Here is a 12,397-nt window from a genome sequence, read left to right as displayed (position 1 = left end):
AATGTAAAAAAAAAAGTGCAGACTTTGTATTCGTAGCAAACACTAATATAATAAAGTTTTAAATACGGAGCACAAACTACAGTATTATATTAATCGTGTTTTGAACATAGTATCCCATATTGACAAAGTCAAGCAATATAAAAAAAAAAAAAAAAGGTGAAACAAAATCAAGCAATATAAAAAAAAAAGCGAATCTCATATTAAAAAAAACATACAATGTAAAAAAAAAGTGCAGATTTTGTATTCGTAGCAAACACTAATATAATAAAGTTTTAAATACGGAGCACAAACTACAATGTTATATTAATCGTGTTTTGAACATAGTATCCCATATTGACAAAATCAAGCAATATAAAAAAAAAAGTGAATTCCATATTTAAAAAACAAACAATGTCAAAAAAAAAGTGCAGACTTTGTATTCGAAGCAAACACTAGTATAATAAAGTTTTAGATACAGAGCACAAACTACAATGTTATATTAATCGTGTTTTGAACATAATATATATATATATATATATATATATATATATATATATATTGTATGCATAAAAAAATAGTGCAAACTAATAATGTCCAAAAGAGTGGGCCCATACTAAACAACACCAAGCAATATAAAAAATAAAAATAAAAAAAGAAGAAACTATATAAAGCATGGGTTTAGATCCATGCTTCGTCGTCCGTTGTCCCTTAAAAAAAAAAAGGTGAGCCCCGTACTAAATAACACCGAGCAATAAAAAAAAGGAAGAAAAAAAAGTGGAACTCACCATCTCCAAACTCATGGGAAAAAAAAGTGGATCCCATATTATCAAAATCAAGCAATATAAAAAAAAAAATGAACCCCATATTAAAAAAAATATAATGTTAAAAAAAAAAGTGCTGACTTTGTATTCGTAGCAAACACTAATATAATAAAGTTTTAGATACGGAGCACAAACTACAATGTTATATTAAATGTGTTTTGAACATAGTATATATATATATATATATCTATATATATATATATATATATATATATATATATATATATATATATATATATATATATATATATGTATATTATATGCATAAAAATAGTACAAACTAATGTTATATTAATCATGTTTTGAACATAGTATATATATATATATATGCATAAAAATATGCATAGTATAAAAATATGCATACTAATGTTATATTAATCATGTTTTGAACATAGTATATATATATGCATAAAAATAGTGCAAATTAATAATGTCAAAAAAAAAAAGTGCACTCCATATTAAAAAATCAAACAATATTCATGTAATTTCCAAAGTATCTCATTAAGTCAATAATGATGAATTTATTGCCACGTGCGTATCAATCCATTAATGGGAGCAAATGAAATTGCTTTTCTTCAAAAGATTAAGTAGTCAAAGCATACAATTTTTTTTTATATATTAGCCTGAGATCTAATCTAGATATTAAACTGTTGTATCTGCTATTCCGTCATGTCATTTATTTGTTATGTTTACTAAAATAAATATACTTAAAATATTTATATTTTAAAATAAGATAGAGTTTAATTATTTTTTTATTTTTATTATTACTCTAATAAATGTGAAAAGACATTAATGTCGTAAAAAAAAAATCAAATGGAGATTAAATAATGAATAAGGTAAATTAGTCAAATTATAATTCTAATCGATGTTTTCTTAAAAAACCGTACAAAAGACAACATGACAAGTAAAATGAGCTAAATCGAGAATATTTATCAAAAATTAAAAAATAGTATTTCTTCTTTTAAATAGAAAATCAATTTCTACTTTGTTTTGTTTTAAACATGTAAAATTAATTTAATAATTTGAATTAGATTATCCAAATCAAAATTTGATAAAAATTAATAAGTATTTTACACCTTTAAATTAATCGAATTAAAATTGAAAGTAGCAATTAATGCTTAAATATTGCTATTGTTTTATCTCAAAGAGAGGAAAATAGTTTCATTTTAAACAAGTCTTCTCTTTTAAAAAATATTAATAAATTTGTCCATTTTGTATTCGTAGTAAACATTAATATAATAAAATTTTAGATACGGAGCACAAACTACAATGTTATATTAATCGTGTTTTGAACATAATATATATATATATATATATATATATATATATTAAAAAAACAACTACTATTCAAAAATAACTACATACACATAGATGAACTATAATCTAAAGTGTTGGGCCGTCTAGTAGTTAAATGAGGCCGAAAGATATAAAAGAAAGCAACCAAACTTGAGAATACAATATTTATATCAATGAATAACCAACAATATTATTATTGTGGTCTGTAGCGAGATAAATTGATAAAAAATAAAGTTAGATTCAATATAAAACTATAAAGCATATTCACTAGTTAGATGTATGTAACGGAATGGCATGTATACTTGTGCACTTTAAGAAACCAAAGGTTCACATAGCTCTTCGATCAGGGAGTATATACGAAAATACTCTTTTATTACTCACATTTTTACTTTCATCCTACCAAAAGACTAGATTTCTTCTGCCAAATTCACAGTTACAAAGTTCATGTTATCAGATTTGATCCAACACTTCCTATATTTCTATAATCAGGTGCTCGTTTATCTTCTATTTCCTGCTACTCTATTGTGACTAGATGGCTTACGCCCGTGTTGCGCACGGGCCCAACATTTCGTATTATAGTGTATCTATGTATATGTAGTTGTGTTTAGATAGTGATAATATATATATATGTACTATGTTCAAAATACGATTAATATAACATTATAGTTTGTGCTCCATATCTAAAACTTTATTTTGTTCGTGTTAAAAGAGAAGACTTATTTAAAAGAAAACTATTTTCCTCTCTTTGAGATAAAAGAATAGCAATATTTAAGCATCAATTGATACTTTCAATTTTAATTCGATTAATTTAAAAGTGTAAAATACTTATTATTTTTTATCAAATTTTGATTTGGATAATTGTAATTCAAATTATTAAATTAATTTTACATGTTTGAAACGAAACAAAGTAGAAAAATTAATTTTCTATTTAAACGAAGAAATGCTATTTTTTCATTTTTGGTAAATATTCTCGGTTTCACTCTTTTTACTTGTCATGTTGTCTTTTGTATGGTTTTTAAAGGAAACGTGAATTAGAATTATAATTTGACTAATTTATCTTATTCATTATTTGATCTTCATTTGATATTAATCTCTTTTCACATTTATTAGAGTAAGAATAAAAATAAAAAAGTAATTAAATTGTATCTTATTTTTTAAATATATATATTTTAAGTATATTTATTTTAGTAAAAATAACAAATAAATGACATGGCGGAATAGCAAAAACAGCAATTAAATATTTTGAAGAAAAGTAATAATATGAGGTCCATATTTTTTGCTGTGCAATAATTTCATTTGCTCTCACTAATGAGTTAATATGCATGTGGCAATGAATCCACTATTATTGACTTGATGGGGATACTTTGGGAATTACATGAATATTGTTTGATTTTTTAGTATATGGCGTGCACTTTTTTTTTTTTTTTGACGTTGCTTTTTTTTTTTCATGCGTTTGGGGAGGGTGGGGTCAAGGTTTTTTTTTTTTTTTTTAAGAGTGACTGTCGACGAAGCATGGGTAAACCGATGCTTCTATATAGTAGAAAAATAGAAATATAATAAAGTATTTCTATCTACTTTTTAGAAGAGTTGGTAATATAAAGTATAAAACGGTATTTTTTTGCCCTTAAATAAAAAAGTGGGTGGGACCACAAAGGATTTTTTTACTCTTGAATAAAAAAGTAGGACCGAACACGGACGACAATCTTGCCTCTATAAACCGGCTCTTCTATATAGTAGTAATAGTGAAGTAATACATATAATTTTTTTATCAAATTTTGATTTGGATAATTCTAATTCAAATTATTATATTAATTTTACATGTTTAAGATGAAACAAAGTAGAAATTAGATTTTTTATCTAAATGAAGAACTTCTATTTTTTAATGTTTAGTAAATATTTTTTGTTTAACTCATTTTACTTGTCATGTTATTTTTTACACGATTTTTTAAGGAAACATCAATTAAAATTATAATTTCACTAATTTACCTTTTTAATTATTTGATCTACATTTAATATTATTTTTTCTTTTATGACATTAATCTCTGTTCACATTTATTAGAGTAAGGAAAAAATAAAAAAGTAATTAAATTCTATCTTATTTTAATATATAAGTATTTTAAGTATGTTGCTGTACAATAATTTCATTCGCTCCCACTAATGAGTTGATACGCATGTGACAATAGATTCATCATTATTGATTTAATTATTTGATTTTCTGAGTTTTTTTTTTTAACATTGTTTGTTATTTTAATATGGGATTCCTTTTTTTTTTTTTTTTTTTAATATTGCTTGCTTTTGTTAATATGGAGTCCATTTTTTTTTTCCCGTGAGTTTGGAGGTGGTGGTTCCACTTTTTTTTTTTTTTTTTTAAATACTGGTTGGTGTTTAATATGGGGCCATGAAGAACTTCTATTTTTTAATTTTTAGTAAATATTTTTTGTTTAACCCATTTTACTTGTCATGTTGTTTTTTACACGGTTGTTTAAGGAAACGTTAATTAGAATTATATTTTCACTAATTTAGCTTATTAATTATTTGATCTCCATTTAATATTATTTTTTCTTTTATGACATTAATCTCTTTTCACATTTATTTGAGTAAGGAAAAAATGAAAAAGTAATTAAATTCTATCTTATTTTAATATATAAGTATTTTAAGTATGTTGCTGTACAATAATTTCATTTGCTCCCACTAATGGGTTGATACACATGTGGCAATGAGTCCATCATTATTGATTTAATTGTTTGATTTTCTAAGCATTTGTTTTTTAACATTGTTTGTTTTATTAATATGGGATTCACTTTTTTTTTAATATTGCTTGCTTCTGTTAATATGGGGTCCACTTTTTTGTTTTCCCGTGAGTTTGGATGTGGTGGGTTTCACTTTTTTTTTTTTAATACTGGTTGGTGTTTAATATGGGGCTCACAATTTTTTTTCAACATTGTTTGTTTTTTTAATATGGAATTCACTTTTTTTTTAATATTGCTTGATTTTGTTAATATGGAGTCCACTTTTTTTTTTCCCGTGAGTTTGGATGTGGTGGGTTCCACTTTTTTTTTTTTAATACTGGTTGGTGTTTAATATGGAGCCTATAATTTTTTTTTTAAATATTAGTTGTTATTTAATATATATAGGGCTTTTTTTTGCTTGATTCTGTTAATATGGGGTTCAGTTTTTTTTTCTCGTGTGTTTGGATGTGATGGGTTTCACTTTTTTTTCTTCTCTTTTTTTTTTTTTTTAATACTGGTTCAATTTTTTTTAACATTATTTTTTTTTTAATATGAGATTCACTTTTTTTTTAATATTGCTTGATTTTGTTAATATGGGGTTCACTTTTTTTTTAATATTAGTTGTTGTTTAATATATATGGGGCTCACTTTTTTTTAATATTGCTTGATTTTATTAATATGGGGTCTACTTTTTTTTAATATTGCTTGATTTTATTAATATGGCGTCTACTTTTTTTTAATATTAATTATTATTTAATATATATGGAGCCCATAATTTTTTTTTTGTTATGAACTTTTTTAATATGAGACCTAATTTTTTTTTAATATGGGATGACGACGGACGATGAAGAGTGAGTCACTCTTCTAAATAGTAGAAATTTAAGAGATTTGAAAGCAGTAAAAACGTTTACGTTTTGATGGTGATGAGACGTCAAAGGCTAAACTCTTTCATGTCTTATCGAAATTTTTAAGAAGCAGCCCATGTGAAAAGATCCTTGCGAAATTACTGGCGGACCAGAAAAAAAAATTAGTACTACAGTACCATTTGCCAAAACTTTAAGCAACAGCAACAAATAGAGAAAATGACAGAAGTAAATAGATAAGAAAAAGATGAGAGTTGGCTTTTCCATTATCTGTAGATAAATAAAAATAATGTGAACGTCTATCTCCTGAACAATAGTTAGTTGAATAAAATGGCCATGTTAGAAGTTTACAAGAGAATAAGGTACTTCCATTCGCTCACCCAATTCACTAATTTTTCCCTCTAATCGGAAATAACGTAACCTCTCTACCTCACAAAGTCAGGGGTAAGATCCGCGTATATCTTATCTTCCTCAGACTTCATTTATAAGACTACATTAGGTATGTTGTTGTTGTTAGGTGGACCAAGCAGGGCACATGAGGAAGAAACCTAAGAGAAGACGCTTTGTGACTTAGGTCCTTTTCATGCTATATAAATTTAAGAGGTAAGATTAAGGTAGATATATGCACTACTCAAGTTATCGTCAATAAAATGATTCTGAGTCTCAGAATGCGGAACCGGCAATGGAAAAGGACATCACAGAACTTCATTGTCTTTGCCAGCTGAATGGCACTTCCTATTTTCTTGTTTCCACACTGCAAACTTATTATAAGTTTGTTCAACGAACTTTCCAAATTTTTCTCGGACAATTTTTGTGGAGTCTTAATCGAATTTAATGAAATTCGACCATAGTTTGACATATATTTTGTTAAAGTGAATGTAAAAGGTTTAATGCCTGAAGCAGAAATTTAATGCCTCAAATTTTAGAAGCGTTTTTCCCAAAAAACTTAAACGACGGAAATTAAAGAAATTAAAACATGTATAGTACAATTAGCAGTTTAGCACAATGCTTATGCTCCACCACAGAAATGAAGCGGAACTAGAGCCCGTTTGGATTGGCTTACAGCTTAAAGCTGTTTGCAGCTTATAAGCTGAAAAAAATAAGTTGGGGTAGTTCAACTTATTTTTTTTGGCTTATAAGCTGTTTTCAGCTTATAAGCCGCTTTAGATAAACTAAGTCAAATGGGTCCAATTATTTTTTTGAGCTTATTTTAAGCATAAAATGACTTTAAGCTGGTCAGCCAAACACTCAAAACAGCTGAAAACAGCTTATAAGTCAACTTATAAGCCAATCCAAACGGGCTCTAGGTTGCGTGTTTGACCATGACTTCACTGGCAATATTAAAGCCGTTATTTGGATGATTCAAAATTTGGTCATCATTACTTGCGACTACTGAGTTTTAATATTTCCTTCGATCAATAATAAGTATGCACTTTAATTTTTTTATTTTAATTTAAAATAAGTGTTCATTTATATAATTAAAAAAGAATTAATTTTATTGGTTGGGAAGAGCTGAAACGAAACATACAGTACACTAGGGGTGGGCGTTCGGTTTTTCGGTTCGATTTGACTATTTCGGGTTCGGTTTTTTGAAGGTGGACACCGAACACCGAACCAAACTAGTTTGGTTTTGGTTCGGTTCTTTTGGTTTCGGTTTTTTAAAGTTCGGTTCGGTTCGGTTCGGTTCGGTTCGGTTTCGGTTTTTTCAATTCGGTTTATTTGATATGATATTAGAAGCGATTCCCTTGACACTAATTCATATTCTCAAAAACAATAAAACATAAAACTGATAAATTGAAATCAAAATCAAACAAACAGGATATACAAGAATAGAAAGCTATAAACCATGATATAGGATTACTAAGTGTTATATACATACCGTAAGAATAATTAAGAAAACACATAAAGTGTTGTGAAAATATTGAATTAAATATCTCAAAAAGAAGTTTTTAATTCTATATTAATGAGTCATTATTTTAAATACAAATGTTATGTCTCTAAGACCAAATTGAATGGTCTTTAACTTGTAATCAAAGTGAGCAACGTTATAGCAGAACATTTACTACATTAAATAGCACTTTATATGTTGTTAATGATGAAATCATCATTTGTGATGCCATTTACTGTATACGTTATTTGGCTAATATATTAGCCTGACATTAGTCAATTCTTTGAACAGATATATACTTAAGTTATTTTCATTGGCAGAGGGGATATATACAAAATCATATTTTTCTTTATAAATTATAGTGTGTTGGGTTTTCTACTTTGGTGAAATTTTTGTTAGATTCTGGCTCTTAGTTTTGTACTAGAAGAGCTTGTTGAATCCTGGGGGATACACCCATACCGGGTGAAATATCCTTAAGGACAGTGTCATTGGCATGCCTCAAGCTACGAAGAATTCTCTACAATTGTTCGTGATCAAGCATTTTCCTCAAGTGTAAAAGAAGTTCCTATAAGTGTTCGTGATGAAGAAAAGTCTCTACACGTGTTCGTGTTGAAGTATTTTCCGTAAGATTTCTAACATAAAGGACATACATTAATCCTAAAGACACATCCTAGTTGTCTTCCTTAACATATTTGATTTTCTCAACTGAAGTAGAAAATTAGGGATACAAATGCAAAAGAGGGCTTGTTACAATTGAGTTTTTTTGGCTTTAAACTTAATGAGCCTGGACTATTTTTTTTTTTGGGTAATGTATTAAATTTCGGTGTGTGTTCGGTTTTTCGGTTCGGTTTTATCAAACTTCGGTTCGGCTATTTTGGTTTCGGTTTTTTGAAGGTGGACACCAAACAGCGAACCAAATTAGTTCGGTTCGGTTCGGTTTGTTGAAGTTTCGGTTCAGTTCGATTTTTCGGCTTTCGGTATTTATGCCCAGCCCTATTGTACACTGTTAGCTCATCTGTTTGTGTGTGCGAGCGCGTGTTTTTTTTTTTTTTAATAGATTTAAAAATTATCAAGAAAATTATTTGCTTAATTTCTTGAGAAGCAGTTCTAAAATGCCGTGAACTTTTTTGACGGCGCTTATAAACCATTCATAATAAGATTTCAGAAAGGAATCAAATATGCTTTTCTTTTCACACAATCTCTTTTGTGGGAAAATATTGCTCCAGTACTAAAAAAGAAAAAAAAAACAGATGTGCGTCCTAGCACTTCCTCCGTACATTGGCTGGGACAGCAGAGGTACCTTTACACGTACACAACTTTAGGCTTCTCAAATTTATAAATTCTTGCCCCCCTCTACTCACTCTGCCTCACAACTCAACTATTCAAAACAAACCCGCCTTCACTTCCAAGCGTTCTCCCAATTTCCATTTCTTCTCAAACTAACCACAACTTATATAGTATATTTAGCATCAGTTCCATATATTTCTCTCTAAACTGAAGTTGATTCTTTCACTGTATGTTAAAAGGAGAAAATTCGAATTATTATCGATACACGAAGAATGACGGAGAATCAATATTATGCACCTCCCCATGCTGATGCATCGAGGCCTTCACTAGGATTCCCTCTGGGAACTGCCCTTTTATTGCTGATAATTTTCAGCTTGAGTGGCATCTTTTCTTGCTGCTACCATTGGGACAAGCTTCGTTCTCTCCGTCGATCCTTCTCAGATGGCACAGACCTCGAGGCCGGCGGTGACCCTTCATATTTGAAATCTAAACAAGCACATATGGTAAGATTTTATATTATTTCCCTTTTCAATTCTTCTAACCACACAAGACACATCATAAATCAACTAAAACACTCATTTCATTTTATTCAATTTAAACTCTTCATTTCATTTTATATACTATGGTGTTTGATTGAGTGTAAAATTTAAGAAATTAAAAAGATAAAATTTCTAACACATATCAAAGTACCCTTACAAATTGTAAATTTATACACGGGTGACATTTTTATAGTTATTGGAGCATGTAACTGAACGAACTTTGAGAAGATTAATTTGAAAGCATTTTAAGTTGTGTAATTCTTTTTGAAATCGAGAAAGGTGTCAGATAATACAAAAGATGGAATATTTAATATTCAGTGAATTTATTTTAAATCAATTTTACTTGATTGTTCTATTGGAGCCTAGTGCTCAAGGGGGGATCCACCCTTGTGAGTGGTAGAAGGTATAAATTTATCCCTTCTATCAAATATGGTACAAAAAATTAGTGTTGGCATATCCTAGCTTATACCATGCACCAAACGACAAGTTCTCTTGTAATTTGCTTAAATTAGACAAAGGTGTCACGACGACTGGTAGATAAGTTTGAATCTATCTTGAATATTTTTCAATTCCCATTTTTCTTTGCGCTTTTTTCTTCCTTTATACCAGTAATTGCCTTTTCGGCGCTCCTAAGTTTCTATTTATCTTTTTATTATTTATATTATCTTTTCTCTTTTCTATTATTTTATCTGTGATCTCTAGCGAGAACACAAATAGTAATTTCGAAATTTCTTAAATTAAGCATTCTCTTAATCTCAAATTTGGGAGTATTTAAATCGAAAAATTTGGATCTCAATGGGAATTTTGGATTAAGATCTTTTTTTTATATATAATTTCTTTTGTTATTACTCCCTCCGTCCATGTTTACTAGTCTATATTTGACTCGGGACACTCTTAATAAGCGATAAATAAAATGAGAAATGAATTTAGAATACTTAATAATAAGGGTAAAATAGGTATAAAATGATAAATTATGTCTTGGTTTTTCAAACTATATAACTTACAAGTAAAAGTGGACATATATTTTTACTATAATGGACAAATAAAAATAGACGGAAGGAGTGTATTATAAAAATTTATGCTATTCTGTAATTGTTAAATTCAATTCAAATTACTTTATTACTTAAATTGTGATGAAAATTTTGTAAGTACTACTTCGAAAAAAAAATGAAATTTATGATTTATTTTTGAGAACTTGTAGCTTATCTAATTCTACATTTACTTATCGGGAGTATTTACCTATTGAAGAGTTTTTCTATTATTTTTCTTATTTTGATTAGCGCAATTTCCTTATTGAAGATGTTGTTTTACTTGTGCAAATTCATTTTTTTATATACATAAGAGATGCAAGTCGTTTGGTGAAAATGTTGATTTTACTTCTGTTGTTAATGGGTGCGATTCCTTGTTTAAGATGCTAATTATTGCTGAATTTTATGGTTGCTCTGTTTTACAGCATTGGAAGCAAAACCAAATGTCAAACATGCCAGCAGTGTTAATGCCTGGAGATGAAGTACCAAAGTTCATAGCATTGCCATGTCCATGTCAGCCTCCCCGACCAGAAAAGCCAGTTGATGAGTTACAGCAGCAGCCGGCATCCCCTATGAAGCCACCAGATATGGCTGTTGGTGTACCTTTCAATCAAATTCGTAGTCCTTTTTACTTGTAAATATCAATGAAATATATGAGCAATTTTCTAGTTCTTTTTCACTCTTTGAGGTTGCTGAGTAATGTTTCGTGTCATGGATGTCGTATCTAAATTCTTTTACGGTAATGTTCAGTAAATAGTGGCGAAGGTTCGACCAGTAGCACACTGTCAGACACTAATTCCGTGATATTACTGGCACTTAGTGATCGTTTGGTAGGTAGCCAAAATTATCCCAGGATAATAATTCCGGGATTAATTTATCCACCTTTTGGGATTACTTTATCCCATCTTTTAAATGGGATAAAATAATCCCATCCTTAGTGGGATAAGGTGGGATATCCCACACTTGGGATTATGTTTCATTTTGTACCGTATTTAGTAGGAGGTATAAATTAGTGCTGGAATATCCCAACCTATATCATGCACTAAACGACCCCTTATAATTTTTGACCAATTGTGTGTACGAACAAAGTTTCATATTTATCTTATAAGAAAAGGAAGCTATATGGTGTAGAGATATTCTTAAAGGTTTGACCACTTAAGAGAGCTTTGTGGATTTGATTCAAAGTGTACGATATCACACCATGTTAAGCGTGTTTTTTAATTTTGTTTTAACGAAATAATTAGCATTAGAGCGAACGATTTGATGAGATGAGTATGACACGGCAAAGTGATGACATGGGCCCCGCTTAATGTCTTTGCCTGTTTATGAGTCGGTTTACTACCTTTACCTGTGGCTTTGGAAATTCCGACACAAAATAGAAGTAGTGACCATAAATAATACTCGGATAATGTCAGTGGCACACAATGAATCTCTAGATTAGCCCATGATTATTGGCACTGTGTTTGTGAAACTTAATTTGAGGAAGAGATTGTTGGTTATACAAATAAACTTTTATATTTATAGTTGAAATGAAAAGGAAGCTACAATGTGAGGCTTTTAGGAAAAGGAAAAAAAAAAACTAGGAAACTTAACTCAAAGCAAACAATATTAAGCCGTGTTAAAAGCATCTCTAGACTGTTTTAGCTCGTCAATACTTACTTGAGGAAAATAAAAGAGGGAAGAAACAAAAAACAGAAACGGCGAAACATGGGGAAAAGGATGAAATACTCAAAACAAAACAAATAAAACCACGAATGTGCTGGTAGTCAGGTATATCAAGTTGTAACTCTTACATCGTTTAAACAAACCAGAAGGACGAAAAAGAAGATACTCCGTTCCATATGCAATTGAGATTATTTGAATACTTGGCGATAATATATTAGATCAGGATTTGGTACTTAATAGTGAATTTAATTTTTTTTATATTGATAATATATAAAAAAATTGCATCATTAAATTAGTATGAC

The 12,397-nt window shown here is 29.1% G+C and overlaps 1 protein-coding gene across 1 annotated transcript; it reads left to right on the top strand.

The window, feature by feature from the left end:
* The first annotated feature begins 8,927 nt into the window (after nucleotides 1-8,927).
* On the top strand, nucleotides 8,928-11,109 carry LOC132623926 (uncharacterized protein At5g65660-like). The gene is made up of 2 exons (XM_060338742.1): nucleotides 8,928-9,366; nucleotides 10,856-11,109. Exons 1-2 carry the CDS (start codon nucleotides 9,136-9,138, stop codon nucleotides 11,066-11,068), a joined length of 444 nt encoding a protein of 147 aa, XP_060194725.1. The 5' UTR covers nucleotides 8,928-9,135; the 3' UTR covers nucleotides 11,069-11,109.
* Nucleotides 11,110-12,397: the final 1,288 nt, after the last annotated feature.

This window comes from Lycium barbarum, chromosome 12 (genome assembly GCF_019175385.1).
Source record: "Lycium barbarum isolate Lr01 chromosome 12, ASM1917538v2, whole genome shotgun sequence".
Classification (NCBI taxonomy): domain Eukaryota; kingdom Viridiplantae; phylum Streptophyta; class Magnoliopsida; order Solanales; family Solanaceae; genus Lycium; species Lycium barbarum.
This window is presented reverse-complemented; position numbering and strand designations above follow the sequence as displayed.